Source organism: Oncorhynchus gorbuscha, linkage group LG04 (assembly GCF_021184085.1).
Source record: "Oncorhynchus gorbuscha isolate QuinsamMale2020 ecotype Even-year linkage group LG04, OgorEven_v1.0, whole genome shotgun sequence".
Taxonomy (NCBI): domain Eukaryota; kingdom Metazoa; phylum Chordata; class Actinopteri; order Salmoniformes; family Salmonidae; genus Oncorhynchus; species Oncorhynchus gorbuscha.
The window spans coordinates 9089223-9108454 of record NC_060176.1 but is presented as its reverse complement, the minus strand read 5'-3'; the positions used below and the strand labels follow the sequence as shown (position 1 = coordinate 9108454).

The following is a 19232-nucleotide window of genomic DNA, read 5'->3' as shown; positions in this document are numbered from 1 at the left end:
TTTACCACAGCAGCATGGGATAGCCCTTCACCCCACAACCTCTCTTCTCTATGGACATCTCCCTCACTTCCTTTGTTCTCTCCTCTGTATTTCCTGTCACTCTTCTTCCTTCACTCTCCCCTGCCACAGTCTGTCAGTTGGAGATGAGTGATTTGCGTTGTTGTACCAGGACCCTGCTGATGCTGAAGCCTCTCATTGCTGTGTGTGATGAGGCTCTTTGTCACCTATTACTCTGACTTCTCCTGTAGATGGAGTGGGGAGCTGTGCAGTGCAATGAGGCACATGGACTGAGGCAGGCAGACTGCTTCTCTGCGTATTTAAGACACTGCAACAGTCTATTTTGCTGCTAGTGCCGGTAACCTGCTGTCAGGACCGAGCACAGACATTTCTCTCTCTCGCTCACACTCTCACTCACTCTCACACTCTCAGCCTCCCAAATCCCCTTTCATGGCTCAAGCTCCTTCTGCCTCGATTTGTCTCTGTTCAAGGGACTCCTTCATCACTCCAATCCACTCCTCCCCTCTGCCTCCATGCTGCTTGACAACTAGAGGTTCTACCCCCCCTCCCTATTTTCTAGCCGTCTGCTCACCTTCCCCAGAATTTCCTTTGTGGCATCTCTGACATCCTGTGGCGGAGAAAATCCCCTCATATGTATGTACACACACACATAACTAATGTATGCAATTATGAAAATGAATGCAGTCTCACTTTGCCTGGATATGCATAGGCTATAAATAGCACAAGATTACCAAATTGCCTGCTGTGCTGAGATTGAGACCACAGCTAAGAGAGCTGCTGTGGCTCTGCTGCTAACAGCAGCTTCTGAAGGGAAGGGGGTTCTTGCTGCCTTTCACCTTCTATTACTGTGCTGTCAAAATAGGCTACACATTCACTCAGATCAACACCCTCCATTTCTTCTGCATGACATACTGTACTATATTCAAGTGCATACTGCTTCCTTCCTGTCTTTCATGTGAGAATTTCTTACATGCTCACTCTACACCATGTTTTTCTACCAATGGATAAGAGGATGGGGAATTTATTAGTGGTGGTGGGGGGGGTTGATATACAGTTGCACATCACAATATATTGATAGTTTGACTCCAGGTGTGTGTGTGTGTGTGTGTGTGTGTGTGTGTGTGTGTGTGTGTGTGTGTGTGTGTGTGTGTGTGTGTACAGTTGAAGTCGGAAGATAACATACACCTTATCCAAATACACTTAAACTCAGTTTCTCACAATTCCTGACATTTTATCTGAGTAAAAATTCCCTGGCTTAGGTCAGTTAGGATCACCACTTTATTTTAAGAATGTGAAATGTCAGAAATTGAGAATTATTTCAGCTTTCTTTCATCACATTCCCAGTGTGTCAGAAGTTTACATATACTCAATTAGTATTTGGTAGCATTGCCTTTTTTAAATTGTTTAACTTGGGTCAAACATTTCGGGTAGCCATCCACAAGCTTCCCACAATAAGTTGGGTGAATTTTGGCCCATTCCTCCTGACAAAGCTGGTGTAACTGAGTCAGGTTTGTAGGCCTCTTTGCTCACACATGCTTTTTCAGTTCTGCCCACAAATGTTCTATAGGATTGAGGTCAGGGCTTTGTGATGGCCACTCCAATAGCGTGACTTTGTCCTTAATAGAGGTCGACCATTACAGCAATACTGAATAAACACTTATTTGAACTTAATATAATACATCAATAAAATCAATTTAGACTCAAATAAATAATGAAACATGTTCAATTTGGTTTAAATAATGCAAAAACAAAGTGTTGGAGAAGAAAGTAAAAGTGCAATATGTGCCATGTAAGAAAGCTAACGTATAAGTTCCTTGCTCAGAACATGAGAACATATGAAAGCTGGTGGTTCCTTTTAACATGAGTCTTCAATTTTCCCACTTAAGAAGTTTTAGGTTGTAGTTAATATAGTATTTATAGGACTATTTCTCTCTCTACAATTTTGTATTTCATATACCTTTTGACTATTGGATGTTCTCATAGGCACTTCAGTATTGCCAGTGTAACAGTATAGCTTCCGTCCCTACCTGGACTCGAACCAGGAACACATCGACAACAGCTACCCACCCCATGCAGAGCAAGGGGAACAACTACTCCAAGTCTCAGCGTGAGTGACATTTGAAACACTTTTAGCGGTCACCCCGCTAACTAGCTAGCCATTTCACATCGGTTACACCAACCTAATCTCGGGAGTTGATAGGCTTGAAATCATAAATAGCGCAATGCTTGAAGCATTGCGAAGAGCTGCTGGCAAAAGGCATGAAAGTGCTGTTTGAATGAATGCTTACGAGCCTGCTGGTGCCTACCATCGCTCAGTCAGACTGCTCTATCAAATCATAGACTTAATTATAACATAATAACACACAGAAATACGAGCCTTAAGTCATTTATTATGGTCGAATCTGGAAACTATCATCTCGAAAACAAGATGTTTATTCTTTCAGTGAAATACGGAACCGTTCCGTATTTAATCTAACGGGTGGCATCCATAAGTCTAAATATTCCTGTTGCATTGCACAACCTTCAATGTTATGTCATAATTACCTGAAATTCTGGCGAATTAGGCGGCCCAAACTGTTGCATATACCCTGACTCTGCGTGCAATGAACGCAAGAGAAGTGACACAATTTCACCTGGTTAATATTGCCTGTTAACCTGGATTTCTTTTAGCTAAATATGCAGTTTAAAAAAATATATACTTCTGTGTGTTGATTTTAAGAAAGGCATTGATGTTTATGGTTAGGTACACATTGGAGCAGGACACGCTAGATAAACTAGTAATATCAACCATGTGTAGTTAACTAGTGATTATGGTTGTTTTTTATAAGACAAGTTTAATGCTAGCTAGCAACTTAACTTGGCTTACTGCATTCACATAACAGGCAGGCTCCTCATGAGGCAGGTGGTTAGAGCGTTGGGCTAGTTATCTGTAAGGTTGCGAGATTGAATCCCTGAGCTGAAAAGGTACAAATCTGTCGTTCTGCCCCTGAACAAGGCAGTTAACCCACCGTTCCTAGGACGTCATTGAATGTAAGAATGTATTCTTAACTGACTTGCCTAGTTAAATAAAGATGCTTTTAAAAAAAAAAAAAAAAAAAAAATCAGCCAAATTAGTGCCCAAAAATACCGATTTCCGATTGTTATGTAAACTTGAAATTGGCCCTAATTAATCGTTCATTCCGATTAATCGGTCGATCTCTAGTCCTTTTGCCACAACTTTGGAAGTTGTCCATTTGGAAGACCCATTTGCGACCAAGCTTCAGCTTCCTGACTGATGTTTCTTCAATATATCCACATAATTTTCTTTCCTCATGATGCCATCTATTTTGTGAAGTGCACTAGTCCCTCCTGCAGCAAAGCACACCCACAACATGGTGCTGCCACCCCCGTGCTTCACGGTTGGGATAGTGTTCTTCGGCTTGCAAGCCTCCCCTTTTTCCTCCAAATATAACGATGGTCATTATGGCAAAACGTTTCTATTTTTGATTCATCAGACCAGAGGACATTTCTCCAAAGAGTACGATCTTTGTCCCCATGTGCAGTTGCAAACTGTAGTCTGGCTTTTTTTATGGTGGTTTTGGAGCAGTGCTGAGTTGCCTTTCAGGTTATGTCGATATAGAACTTGTTTTACTGTGGATATAGATACTTTTGTACCTGTTTCTTCCAGCATCTTCACAATGTCCTTTGCTACTGTTCTGGAATTGATATTCCCTTTCGCACCAAAGTATGTTCATCTCTAGGAGACAGAATGCGTCTCATTCCTGAGTGGTATGACAGTTGCGTGGTCCATGATGTTTATACTTGCGTACTATTGTTTGTACAGATGAATGTGGTACCTTCAGGCGTGTGGAAATTGCTTCCAATGATGAACCAGCCTTGTGGAGGTCTACAAAAACAATTCTGAGGTCTTGGCTGATTTTCTTTTGATTTTTCCATGACGTCAAGCAAAGAGGCACTGAGTTTGAAGGTAGGCCTTGAAATGCATCCACATGGACACCTCCAAATGATGTCAATTAGCCTATCAGAAGCTTCTAAAGCCATAACATGATTTTCTGGAAATTTCCAAGCTGTTTAAAGGCACAGTCATCTTAGTGTATTTAAACTTCTGACCCACAAATTGTGATACAGTGAATAATAAGTGAAATAATCTAAACAATTGTTGGAAAAATGACTTGTCATGCACAAAGTAGATATCTTAACCGACTTGCCAAAACTATAGTTTGTTAACAAGAAAGAGTGGTTGAAAAATTAGTTTTAAATGACTCCAGCCCAACACCGTGCAGGACGTTTGGCATTTGCCAGAGAACACCAAGATTTGCAAATTCGCCACTTGCGCCCTGTGCTCTTCACAAATGAAAGCAGGTTCACACTGAGCACGTGATAGTCTGGAGACGCCGTGGAGAACGTTCTGCTGCCTGCAACATCCTCCAGCATGACCGGTTTGGCGGTGGGTCAGTCATGGTGTGGGGTGGCATTTCTTTGGGGGGCCGCACAGCCCTCCATGTGCTCGCCAGAGGTAGCCTGACTGCCATTAGGTACCGAGATGAGATCCTCAGACCCCCTGTGAGACCATATGCTGGTGCGGTTGGCCCTGGGTTCCTCCTAATGCAAGACAATGCTAGACCTCATGTGGCTGGAGTGTGTCAGCAGTTCCTGCAAGAGGAAGGCATTGATGCTATGGACTGGCCCGCCCGTTCCCCAGACCTGAATCCAATTGAGCACATCTGGGACATCATGTCTCACTCATCCACCAACACCACGTTGCACCACAGACTGTCCAGGAGTTGGCGGATGCTTTAGTCCAGGTCTGGGAGGAGACCACCCGCCACCCCATCAGGAGCATGCCCAGGCGTTGTAGGGAGGCCACACGCACTACTGAGCCTCATTTTGACTTGTTTTAAGGACATTACATCAAAGTTGGATCAGCCTGTAGTGTGGTTTTCCACTTTAATTTTGAGTGTGACTCCAAATCCAGACTTCCATGGGTTGATAAATTTGATTTCCATTGATCATTTATGTGTGATTTTGTTGTCCGCACATTCAACTATGTAAAGAAAAACGTATTTAATAAGAATATTTCATTCATTCAGATCTAGGATGTGTTATTTTAGTGTTCCCTTTATTTTTTTTGAGCAGTGTATATATGATTTTTTTTTGCTAGGTAAAGCTAGTCGGCTGTACCTCCTCAAACTCTGGTATGTTGAATCCTGTAGCTTGTTCTCCATATTATTTTTAAATGGGGAGCCAACATGTTTTCAGCACTTGTATTTCCATGACAGATGACAACTTTATCTTGTTTCTCTGCAGCAGTGAGCAATATGTTTGGATATCAAATCGCACTATTTAATCGCAAAACATATCGTATCGGCTCTGTCTTAAACAGAGGAATCCAGATCTAGGCTGATCACTTCACTCAAATATAATTCTTTTCTCACTGTTGCACTTGTTCCACTTTTACCTTTTTGTATTCCCCACAATCAAAGGCTTGTGTATTCTGTTTTTGGATGGAAACTAACCCAATTGTTAGTATAGTGTGTCCCTTGTGGTGCCTTTTTATGTAGACGTTGACAAACACCTAGCCTGAGGGAAGCTCGCCAGCACTGAATGGTGTAATGGGGACAGCATTTTATAACAGTATTTTTGCCAGAGAAATTGCCATGTGAGATATTGAGTCACCTGTCTTCTCTGTGGTAGGGGTGCTGACCTGGTCCTGTCGTGGAAGTGCCATGCGACTCATGATACCACGTTGTGCCATTTGTCTGTTCTCTCTGCTCTGCAGTGCTGCTGGGGCACCGGGACACAGGATTAGGGCAGACATGAAAAGAACAGAAGGGCTTTTAAGACTCAGGGAGCCAGGCTGCTCTATCTCAGGGCACATCGTGGCTCACTGCACTAGCACTAATTGTAGCCCACTTCCTGGTTCCTGCTGCTAGGGACTGTAGGAGAGCGGCAGCAGACAACACCGTGACAGCTGGGCCTTGTCTGACTGCAGCAATTTAACTGCCAGATACAGTCTGTCTGGGCCATGCTTTAGAACCGCCAACACTCCAAACAGAGCACAATACCTCAAACTTCCACTCTGCGCTGCAAGGGGAGGGTCCATGTTCAGTTCTCCTCCCTCAGTTAGGCTAAGGCTAGTAGAAAGTAGATGCTGTGAGGACACCAGTCACGACACTGGACTTACTGTGCTTTTCACCATAGGATTGTTTACACTATGCCTCTGTGCAAAGAGAATAATGATATCTCACTTGTGTGCATAGCACTTGTGACTTCCATACTCTATGCAATGACATCATGTTTCATAGAACATAGGTCACAGTCTTGTGATTTGTTTTGCTGTGGTTAGGCTAATCAATAGGAACTAAACTATTGAGTCATTGGTTGTGCACTTGTCTTGTCTACATCGGACCACTCCACTGAGCGGTGTGTGTGTGTGTGAGCTGTTGCTCTGTATTTACATAGACAGTATGTCACATTTCCATATTTCTCCCTGTACCTTTCTTTGCTGCCAGTAAACTCTACAATAACAACTTTTCTGTGCTACAGGCCCAGCACACACAAACACACCTGCAACCTCTGAGCCTACCATGAAACTCCTCCCAACATGAACTTTCATATGTCACCAAATAATTGATTAATACACACTTTTGTAAGCAATTCTACAGTAGCCTCAACAGCACCCTCTATGGTAGCATCATGGTGTAGCTGGAGGACAGCTATTTTCTGTTGTCCTCTGGGTACATTGACCTTAAAACAACTAGTAGGCTCATGGTTTTCCCCTTCCGTAGACTTTCACAGTAATTATGATGACTTCTTTAGGAAGTCGTCCAGCCACTCAGACCCCTTGTAGTATGAATTAACATCTTGTCCATCCAATCAAAAGATCAGTGAATGAATCTAGTACTGCAAGTATAAACTATAGCTATCTAGCACTACAGTGCGTAAATTGTGGTGAGTAGTTGACTCAAAGATGAGAGTTGAACAGTTAAGAACAAATTAAGGAGAAGAGGCAGGGAGAGGGAGATCTAGCTATATATTTCTTGTTTTACCAACTAATGCAGTTTAATTTAAGCTACTCAACAATAACTCAGAGAAGAATGCTATTTATGTTCGGTAGCTGGCTAAGGCTATCCAACACTGCAACTCTTCCAAGTGAGGCCAAGGTAAGCTTTCGGTTTTATTAATTGCCCCCGGGGCCTGCCGTTGTAACTGTGTGTAGTACACTGTACTGTGTTATTTGTCCACTTGGATTGGACTGTGGGATTACTAACATGTCAATTCTATTTGGTTGACTATAACGTTGTTATAGTTACAACTAGGGCTGAGATGATATCAGTTTTGATATAATTAGTATTGTGGCAAGGAAACTAAGTGGATTGAACTTCTTTAGGAAAACATTGTTATCCAGAGTCATTTTCCAACCTATAACAAACAATTTTACATACAGTAGTTTTTTAAAGTACCAAAGAATTGTCTGCTTAGTGTTTAGTTTTTTTGTGCCATGGGAAAAAATATTGCGTCCCGATTTTATAGGCTGTGTAGCGGTTTTGTTATGGTATGACTGTTTGAAAGGAGGAATTATACAGTACAATGCGCATAGTAATGATGCTGAATTTGGCTGCTATGAAAGTGATCTGTGTGACAGTAATCAGGGGTGTATTCGTTCTGCCAATCCTGTTGCAAAACATTTCTTAAATGGAAGCCCTGTTTTAGCTGTTGTCATAGCTAGCTCTCAAAATCAACACCTGTGATTACTTTATGCCTCGCTGTATGTCTCTCATATGTCAATATGCCTTGTATACTGTTGTTTAGGTTAGCTCATCATTTTTGTTTACAATGGAGCCCCTAGTTCCACACATTATACCATTATACCTCCTTTGTCCCACCTACCACACATGCAGTGACCCCACCCATTTTAACCAGCTTATCCAGAGATACAACCTCTCTTATCACTCAGTGCCTGGGCTTACCCCCGCTGTACCCGCACCCCACCATATCCCTGTCTGCACATTATGCCCTGAAGCTATTCTACCACGCCCAGAAATCTACTCCTTTTATTCTTTGGCCCCAACTCTCTAGGTGACCAGTTTTGATAGCCTTTAGCCGTACCCTCATCCTACTACTCCTCTGTTCCTCGGGTGATGTGGAGGTAAACCCATGCCCCGCGTGTCCCCAGGCACCCTCATTTGTTGACTTCTGTGATCAAAAAAACCTTGGTTTCATGCATGTCAACATCAGAAGCCTCCTCCCTAAGTTTGTTTTATTCACAGCTTTAGCACACTCCGCCCACCCTGATGTCCTTGCCATGTCTGAATCCTGGCTTAGGAAGGCCACCAACAATTCTGAGATTTCCATACCCAGCTACAACATTTTCCATCAAGATGGAACTGCCAAAGGGGAAGGAGTTGCAATCTACTGCAGAGAGAGAGCCTGCAAAGTTCTGTCATACGACCCCCCCCCCCCTCCCTCCACTCCTAGCTGTGCCCTGGACACCATTTGTGAATTGATCGCCCCCCCCCATCTAGCTTCAGAGTTCGTTCTGTTAGGTGATCTAAACTGGGATATGCTTAACACAGTCCTACAATCTAAGCTAGGAGTGGAGATGCCCTCAATCTCACAAATCATCAAGGAGCCCAACAGGTACAATCCTAAATCTGTAAACATGGGCACCCTCATAGACATTATCCTGACCGACTTGCTCTCCATATACACCTCTGCTGTTTTCAATCAGAATCTCAGCGATCACTGCCTCATTGCCTGTATCCTCTACGGGTCCGCGGTCAAACGACCACCCCTCATCACTGTCAAACGCTCCCTAAAACACTTCTGCGAGCAGTCCTTTCTAATTAACCTGGCCCGGGTATCCTGGAAGGATATTGACCTCATCCCGTCAGTAGAGGATGACTGGTCATTCTTTAAATGTAATTTCCTCACCATCTTAGATAAGCATGCCCCGTTCATAAAATGCAGAACTAAGAACAGATATAGCTCTTGGTTCACTCCAGACATGACTGCCCTCGACCAGCACAAAAACATCCTGTGGCGGACTGTCATAGCATCGAGTAGTCCCCGCGATATGCAACTGTTCAGGGAAGTCAGGAACCAATACACGCAGTCAGTCAGGAAAGCAAAGTCTAGCTTTTTCAAGCAGAAATTCACATCCTGTAGCTCTAGTTGGCTGGCCCTCACTACATATTCGTTGCCAGACCCACTGGCTCCAGGTCATCTATAAGTCTATGCTAGGTAAAGCTCCGCCATATCTCAGTTCACTAGTCACGATAACCACACCCACCCGTAGCACACGTTCCAGCAGGTATATCTCACTGATCATCCCCAAAGCCAACACCTAATTTGGCCGCCTTTCCTTCCAGTTCTCTGCTGCCAGTGACTGGAACGAATTGCAAAAATCGCTGAAGTTGGAGACTTTTATTTCCCTCACCAACTTTAAACATCAACTATCTGAGCAGCTAACCGATCACTGCAGCTGTACATAGTCAGTCAATCTGTAAATAGCCCATCCAACTACTTACTTCATCCCCATACTGTTTTTGTTTGATCTACTTTTCTGTTCTTTTGCACATCATCTGCTCATTTATTGCTCCAGTGTTCATTTGCTAAATTGTAATTATTAGCTCCTATGGCCTATTTATTGCCTATCTCCTCATGCCGTTTGCACACACTGTATATAGACTTTATTTTCTCTGCTGTGTCATTGACTTGTTTGTTATTGGCTTGTTTATTGTTTACTCCATGTGTAACTGTTGTCTGTGTCACACTGCTTTGCTTTATCTTGGCCAGGTTGCAGTTGCAAATGAGAACTTGTTCTGAACTAGCCTACCTGGTGAAATAAATCAATCAAATAAAAAAGCAAATGGAATGAAATTGAGAGGGACCTAACTGAATTTGTCCTATAAACTTGTTTTTGTTTCTTTTTGCAACTGTTTCGACTAATGATTACACCCCATATCAGCTAGATGCAGTCAAGAGTGTTCAAGGCGGTATTGAATGTGTCACTGTTTCACCTTGACTCCAATTTTGTCTCTTGACCTGTGCACGCACCTATGTTCTGAACTGTAGGCTACGTTGTATGAATTGTAGGCTACGTTGTAGCAACCTCATGATGGGTATAGGACACATTTAGATGATCATTTAGTAACCTAAACCTATTGATATGGAATATGAATGACAGTCAGCCAATATGCTTTAATTGAAATAAGGCCATGCTCAGTAAAAAAAAAAGTCCTTCCTAATCTAGAACGGCACCAACCACCACTGCCAGACACTCCAGTCATGTAAGGTAGTCGAGTACTGAAATGTGAACTCAACTCTGCACCATCCATTTCTACCTGGAGCAACCTGTCATGTATATGCTGTTGAGAAACATTAGCTTACTACTCATATGTGGCACATATCAACACATTTTTTTGTCTGTCACTGGCGTAGTTGGTACATACTGTAGGCCTAATCATGATTGTGTGGTTGTTTTTGAAAGTGTGAATTACTGTTCACTTCCTGAGCAGTGCAGCCATGGAGAGTTCAGCCAGCACAGGAAAACAATAAGTAGCACGCTGACTCCACAAGCAGAATGATCTCTCTCCACATGAAGCTGATGCAATGCTATTCATCTGGGAGGCTCTTCTGGCAAACATATATACAGTACCTACTTGCTTAGTGCTTGTTGACTACACATAAGCATGACATGGTAGAAATAATAGATTTAGCTTTGGATACTATCGATGTCTGTGTTCATTCAACACTAGATGGCTAGAGAGGAGTACTGAGAGGTTTTGGATTGATGGTTTTCCTTTCAGAGATGTGTTTTTTACACTCACTGGAGAGTGGTGTAAAGTTTTTCCAACTAGATACCTCAGCAGAGCACTGTGCTTGTAAAATGGAGTTTATTTATGGTTGTCTGTAGTACGGTGTCTCTTTCTCAGCAGTATTTCTTGGCTCTGTGAATGAATTGATTTAGAGCTAGTGTGACTGTAGCCTAAATGGAGCACCTAATGACTGTCATTGAACTCAGCAGAGAAAGGAGAATTCTACTATATGAAGAGGTAGTTATCATGGCTGTATAGTGTGTTACATCACTGTTGGTTTCCATGGTAGCGATATCATCAGGGAGCTTGCGAGAGCTGAAAAGAATGGAGGGATAAGGGAGTGGGAAAGGAGGAGATTACACGCCGAGGTATAGAGCATCACTCACATGGCTGTGTGTGTAGGCACCTCAGTGAACTAGACTTGCTGAGTGGGTGCTTAGCATCTGTCTTTGACCTCAGTACATCAACACTGCTGCTGGAGTTGAGCTCATTTCTCAGACGTAATCCGCCTTCCTACCTTGGTTCAGAAACCTTGTCTGTATTTAATCACCGGCTCTGTGTTGAATCTTCTCCTTTCACCAGCACTATAGGAGCCATGGATGGTGGCATATGGCTGTTTCACACACTGACTGACACTGAAGTGAGGAGGATGTTCAGTCCCTCTTAGAGGACGATGGAAGTAGGCTAGATTAGAGATGTGTATTTATTATTAAAAACAACAGGTTTTTGTTGCGATGCTTTCCCTTTGCACTGACTGACACTAAGGCAAATAGAAAAGTGGGTGGCCTCTGGGTATACCAGAGCTGCTATATTTGGCTCTGTCAGTTTGCATACAGATCTGCAGCAGTCTGCAATTAGCCAACTTCCTGTTTTAACACAGGATACAGGACACGCAGTGCTGTGCTGTGAGCCATTGATACACCGTAGTGGCTGTATGGATGAGACATGCATAATTTAATGGTTCTAGAACTCTACCGTACATTTACGGAGTTCCAACCCCCCCCCCACCACCAAAACCACCACCACCACAACAACACCAAGCCATCGGAAAATACGAGTCAGCCACTTCCAGTTCCCCCTTACTTCCTGTTCTCGGCCGGCCTAAGTTGAGGCAGTGGATGAGGTTGTGAGATGCTGTACTGGCCCTCCTGTGGTGAATTGACCATGCCGTGTGTGCCTCTAGTCTTTTCTCTGGCTTCCTCCTCTTTCTCATCCTCAGGGACAGAGCACAGAGACACACACTTCAGGCCCGGCATCTGCTGTGTTTTGCCTGCATACTATAGCCTAGATCCATCCAAAACAGATCATACTGCTCACTAATGTAGCCAAGATGCAGCTGATACAGACCATACTGCTCTCTTACAGCCTTGCATACTGTAGCCTAGCCTACATACTGCTCTCTCAGAACTGCCCATTTACTGTAGGTAGAAACACTGTAGGGTCGGCTACCTCCAGCCAATACAGATCATTCAGCTCTCACAAGCACAGCGCTTTGACTGACACAGATGAGCTGAGAAAGTGGTGGATTTAGCTTTAGCGATCTGAGCAGTGGACAACAGGCAGAGGGAGGCTTCATTTCCTTTGGGAGGATCAACTCTCATGCATTCACCTCGCTCTGAAGGTCACCGTGGAGAGTCGCAATTATTAGCGCTTAGAAATGATTATCTGCATAGAGCGCTCTTTATTTTTTGGGGGCCTATATTTCACAAATTCTAGTACGTAGGCTATTGCAGTCTATAACAGCACATGAAGGTTTTTTTTTTTTTTTGCAGTAGATGAGGTTGTGCCAGTGTTCATGCACATTGGTTGAAAAACAAGGTAGTGAGTGACAGTAGACTATTTTTCCTCTGCATGTGAAGCTTATTCACAGCTACGGAGTTGACATACAGTAAACTGCAGATTAATGCTGTTTAACAGAACTAACCAGAGTAACATTTTGAATCTGGTTCTCTTATGCTTAGTGACCAGACCACATGTGGTTGTCTACCAGGCTGAGCATACATCCTGTTCCAGTGTGGTGTTAGTCTGTCAGAGGTTGACTATCTTCTCTTCTGTTGTCCTGCAGCTCTGATGGTGCCAGCTGACCAGTGACACCTGCCTGAGGACACCTCCCACACCCCCTTTACCATGTCTGGGATCCAGGTGAGAGGAGAACACACCTGCACATGCTAGTAGTGCGAAAGTCAACTGTTTGTTCACCCCTGCTCGCAATTGCTAATAACCCATCCAACTGTATGTGAAAATCAGAGGCCCAATAACATTTTGCGCATATTTTTTAAATGTATTTTTATTTCACCTTTTATTTAGGCAAGTTGAGAACAAGTTCTCATTTACATTTGCGACCTGGCCAAGATAAAGCAAAGCAGTTTGACACATACAACAACAGAGTTACACATGGAGTAAAACAAATATACAGTAGAAAAATGAGTCTATATACAATGTGAGGAAAAGAGGTGAGAAGGGAGGTAAAGGCCATGGTGGCGAAGTAAATACAATATAGCAAGTAAAAACCACAAATGTTTAAAAAATAAAAATAAACACTGGAATGGTAGATTTGCAGTGGAAGAATGTGCAAAGTAGAGGTAGAAATAATGGGGGTGCAGGAGCAAAATTAGATGGGCTATGTACAGGTGCAGTAATCTGTGAGCTGCTCTGACAGCTGGTGCTTAAAGCTACCGAGGGAGCTAAGTGTTTCCAGTTTCAGAGATTTTTGTAGTTCCAGTCATTGGCAGCAGAGAACTGGAAGGCGACGCGGCCAAAGTAAGAATTGGTTTTGGGGGTGACCAGAGATATACCTGCTGGAGCGCGTGCTACAGGTGCGTGCTGCTATGGTGACCAGCGAGGTGAGGTAAGGGGGGACTTTACCTAACCGTGTCTTGTAGATGACCTGGAGCCAGTGGGTTTGACGACAAGTATGAAGCGAGGGCCAGCCAACGAGAGCGTACAGGTCGCAGTGGTGGGTAGTATATGGGGCTTTGGTGATAAAACGGATGGCACTGTGATAGACTGCATCCAATTTATTGAGTAGGGTATTGGAGTCTATTTTGTAAGTGATGTAGCCGAAGTCTAGGATCAGTAGGATGGTCAGTTTTACAAGGGTATGTTTGGCAGCATGAGTGAAGGATGCTTTGTTGCGAAATAGGAAGCCAAATCTAGATTTAACTTTGGAATGGAGATATTTGATGTGAGTCTGGTAGGGGAGTTTACAGTCTAACCAGACACCTAGGTATTTGTGGTTGTCCACACATTCTAAGACTGGACCATCCAGAGTAGTGATGCTGCACGGGCGTGCAGGTGCAGGCAGCGATGGGTTGAAGAGCATGCATTTAGTTTTACTTGTATATAAGAGCAATTGGAGGCCACGGAAGGAGAGTCGTATGGCATTGAAGCTCGTCTGGAGGGTTGTTAACACAGTCCAAAGAAGGGCCAGAAGTATACAGAATGGTGTCGTCTGTGTAGAGGTGGATCAGAGAATCGCCAGCAGCAAGAGCGACATCATTGATGTATACAGAGAAGAGTCGGTCCAAGAATTGAACCCTGTGGCACCCCCATAGAGACTGCCAGAAGCCCGGACAACAGTGTCTCAGATTTGTCACACTGAACTCTATCAGAGAAATAGTTTGAACCAGGCGAGGCAATCATTTGAGAAACCAAGGCTATAGAGTCTGCCGATGAGGATGTGGTGATTAACAGAGTCGAAAGCCTTGGCCAGGTCAATGAATACGGCTGCACAGTATTGTTTCTTCTCTATGGTGGTTAAGATATTGTTTAGGACCTTGAGCGTGGCTGAGGTGCATCCATGACCAGCTCTGAAACCAGATTGCATAGCAGAGAAGGTATGGTGGGATTTGAAATGGTCGGTAATCTGTTTGTTGACTTGGCTTTCAAAGACCTTAGAAAGGCAGGGTAGGATATAGGTCTGTAGCAGTTTGGGTCGAGTGTCCCCCCCTTTTAAAGAAGGTGGATGACCGCAGCTGCTTTCCAATCTTTGGGAATCTCAGATGACACGAAAGAGGTTGAACAGGCTAGTAATAGGGGTTGCAACAATTTCGGCAGATCATTTTTAGAAAGAAAGGGTCCAGATTGTCTAGCCCGGCTGATTTGGGTCCAGATTTTGCAGTTCTTTCAGAACATCAGCTCATTGGATTTGGGAGAAGGAGGAATGGGGAAGGCTTGGACGAGTTGCTGTGGGGGGTGCAGTGCTGTTGACCGGGGTAGCCGGTTGGAAAGGATGGCCAGCCATAGAAAAATGCTTATTGAAATTCTCAATTATAGTGGATTTATCGGTAGTGACCGTGTTTCCTATCCTCAGTGCAGTGGGCAGCTGGGAGGAGGTGTTCTTATTCTCCATGGACTTTACAGTGTCCCAGTACTTTTTTGAGTTTGTGTTGCAGGAAGCAAATTTCTGCTTGAAAAAGCTAGCCTTTGCTTTTCTAACTGCCTGTGTGTATTGGTTTCTAGCTTCCCTGGAAAGTTTCATATCACAGGGGCTGTTTGATGCTAATGCAGAACGCCATAGGTTGTTTTTGTGTTGGTTAAGGGCAGTCGGGTCTGGAGAGAACCAGGGGCTATACCTGTTCCTGCTTCTAAATTTCTTGAATGGGGCATGCTTATTTAAGCTTGTGAGGAAGGTTTTTTTTTTTAAATAACCAGGCATCCTCTACTGATGGGATGAGGTCAATGTCCTTCCAGGATACCCCGGCTAGGTCGATTAGAAAGGCCTGCTCGCTGAAGTGTTACAGGGAGTGTTTGACAGTGATGAGTGGAGATCGTTTGACTGCTGACCCATTACGGATGCAGGCAATGAGGCAGTGATCGCTGAGATCTTGGTTGAAAATAGCAGAGGTGTATTTAGAGGGCAAGTTGGTTAGGATGATATCTATGAGGGTGCCTGTGTTTACGGCTTTGGGGTGGTACCTGGTAGGTTCATTGATCATTTGTTTGAGATTGAGGGCATCAATCTTAGATTGTAGGATGGCTGGGGTGTTAAGCATGTTCCAGTTTTGGTCGCCTAGCAGCACGAGCTCTGAAGATAGATGGGGGGTAATCAGTTCACATATGGTGTCCAGAGCACAGCTGGGGGCAGAGGGTGGTCTATAGCAGGTGGCAACAGTGAGAGACTTGTTTTTAGAGGTGGATTTTTAAAAGTAGAAGTTCAAATTGTTTGGGTACAGACCTGGATAGTAGCCTGCCGTAGATTGCGACACCGCCCCCTTTGGCCGTTCTATCTTGCCTGAAAATGTTGTAGTTTGGAGGCTTTTAATGTTAACATGCATGCAACCAAGGCTATTACGGTTACAGAAGTCATCAAAAGAGAGCACATTGGGAATAGGAGTGGAGCTAGGCACTGCAGGGCCTGGATTCACCTCAATATCACCAGAGGAGGAGTAGGATAAGGGTACGGCTAAAAGCTATGAGAATTGGTCGTTTAGAACGTCCGGAACAGAGAGTAAAAGGAGGTTTCTGGGGGCGATAAAATAGGTTCAAGTATGTACAGACAAAGGTATGGTAGGATGTGAATACGGTGGAGGTAAACCTAGGTATTGAGTGATGATGAGAGATTGTCTCTAGAAACATCATTGAAACTTGGTGATGTCATCGCATGTGTGGGTGGTGGAACTGAAAGTTTGGATAAGGTATAATGAGCAGGGTTAGAGGCTCTACAGTGAAATAAGCCAATAAACACTAATCAGTATAGCAATGGACAAGGCATTTTGACATTAAGGAGAGGCATGCTTAGTCGAGTGATCATAAGGGTCCAGTTAGTAGTGAGGTTGGTTGGGGTCACTGCGATTCAGACAGCTAGCCGGGCCATTGGCAGCAAGCTAGCGTAGAACGGTGTTCAGTTTTTAGCCATTTCGTGTTAGTAGATTAGTGGGGTTCCGTGTGGTAGAGGGGATCAATCCAATTGGCAAAATAGATATAGTTTTTGTGACCCAAGAAAAATTGTCAGAGAGACCAATATTCTTGATGATGGTTTATAAACTCGCAGGTTTGAGACTACAATCGTTCTGCTTATAGCTCAATATTGAAAATACTGTGATTGAAGAAAAACATCTGAGATTAAATTATAAAAAATGTTTAAAATTTTCCCCCCATAAATGTTATAAGCTATTTTTTTACTGGGGGGGGGCACCTACAACCCACTTATAACCATGCACTGGTTGAGAATCACTGCCGTAGAAGACTAAATAAATCCTTGCTCAACATAATATTGTCATAAATCGATAGAATGAATGCTTCAATCTAGTTGACATCGGTAAAAGTTCTGTCATCCCTGCTTCTTTTGCAGAGCAAAGATGTTTAGGGACTGGTTGGGTGGATTTTTTACATTTTAATTTAAAACTCAAAAAATAAGATTTTCTGTGCAAATTTTGTCCCGTTGTAAGGAAATAGAAAGCTATGAAAACGATCCAACATGTTTCTGATAAAATATGCACCCAAGCAGAACTGAAATCTTATGTGGTTGTAATACTATCAGCTTTTATGATTCCAACAAATATACCGCATGAAGAGGTGCCGTCTAACTGTGCATTTGCATTCTCACTAGATGAAAGAAAGAAATCATTTCTCCACTCTGTTCCTGAGTAAAAATGTTGCCTACATTTGGTCTATCATTTTACTGCAAGAAATGTTTAATTCTGCAGGTGTTAATATTAAGGCTATGAGAGGTTAGTGTCCAGATTAAATTTTCCATTGAACCCATCTGAACAATAGGCTACTGTTCCCTTGATGTGCCATAGGCATATTTGATGTCCCCAGTCTTGTGACTGTCAAATTTGTACAGAGCCATCACACAGAACACTGCTATCATCCTCTTACCACGTCACCAATGCTTTCCCAAACATTACTTCTCTGGCCTTCGCTTCTCTTTATTTTCAGCTTTCCATTTCGCAGCTTTTCTCTTATTGAATTAAACTCCCAACTTTCTCTGCCTGTTCCCAAAATCATTTTGTGATTGGTGTATAGGCCATTTGACGCACGTACAGTTGGGCCCTGAAGCTCAGGCTGACAGCCTAAAGTAATGAAAGGGAACCAGTGTGGCCTGTTATTATAAAATGCACAAGAATTCTACATTGTCCTTTTTCTTTTCTTTTAAAGGTATTGTTTTCTCTTTTATTCAACCCAACCCACCTTCATCCACACAATATGGCATGACCCTAAACGCGCCTGCCCCGTAGATACAACCACGGGGACTGCAGGTTATGAGTCGACCCATGAATCACTAATGCACGCACGCATCCTACTTACACACACATTCTAATGTGCCGTACCCCTTCCAGACGTGTCATATTTCCTGACTGACATTAGTGCTTCTGCTTTTCATCTGCCAGCAGCCACAAAGCATATGATTACAACCCCCTTGCATCTACCATATTCACATTTGCTTATCAACCCAAATTATTTTAATCTTTGGCACACAACAGTACATAACTCTCACATCGCTCCCTCTGTGACGCTCGTCTCTCTGACTCCTATCAGGAAATGATTGAGGGATGTGTGTCCCGATAACGATATCAGACATACAGAGCTGTGCGTAGTGCATTGCTTCAGGAATACACCAGGTTATATGAGGATAGTGGCTGCGGCCCACCCTATTCCCTATATAGTGCACTACTTATGACCAGAGCCTCCAGGGAATATGGTGCCATTTTGGACACCTTGTGTGTCTCTCTCTCACACACACACACACACACACACACACACACACACACACACACACACACACACACACACACTGCTGTGTACTGTCATTGCCTCTAGCTGATAACATTCAACCATGACTCCTGTGAAGATGCTATTTACAACACTAATGCCACAACACCACCGTTTAGATGTAGGAGCCTCAGTTAATGCCTAAAGAATAGGCCCACATGCTATATGGTCTGAACAGCGTGTTGGACAAACCAGTGTAGCTATTTTTTTCCCCGCCACCTTTATTTAACTAGTTGAGAACAAGTTCTCATTTACAACTGCGATCTGGCCAAGATGAAGCAAAGCATTGTGATACAAACAACACAGTTACACATAGAATAAATAAACTTACAGTCAATAACACAATAGAAAAGTCTATATACAGTGTGTGCAAATGTAGTAAGATTATGGAGGTAAGGCAATAAATAGGCCATAGTGGCGAAACAATTACAATTTAGCAATTAAACACGAGCGATAGATGTGCAGAAGATGAATGTGCAAGTAGAAATACTGAGGTGCAAAGGAGCAAAATAAAAAGTATTTTTACGTTATTTTACCAGGTAAGTTGACTGAGAACACGTTCTCATTTGCAGCAACTACCTGGGGAATAGTTACAGTGAAAGAGGGGGATGAATGAGCCAATTGTGAACTGGGGATTATTAGGTGACAGTGATGATTTGAGGGTCAGATTGGGAATTT

At 43.3% G+C, this 19232-nt stretch overlaps 1 protein-coding gene across 2 annotated transcripts in view; it reads left to right on the top strand.

Annotated features, from left to right (window-relative positions):
• Positions 1 to 19232, top strand: part of LOC124033606 (tyrosine-protein kinase CSK) — a 42076-nt gene that overhangs the window by 11558 nt on the left and 11286 nt on the right. For both annotated transcript variants that reach the window (XM_046345696.1, XM_046345697.1), the window contains one exon: positions 12904 to 12980. In XM_046345696.1, the coding sequence (XP_046201652.1) occupies positions 12966 to 12980 (15 nt within the window). In that variant the 5' untranslated portion in view covers positions 12904 to 12965. The remainder of the gene's footprint in view (positions 1 to 12903; positions 12981 to 19232) is intronic.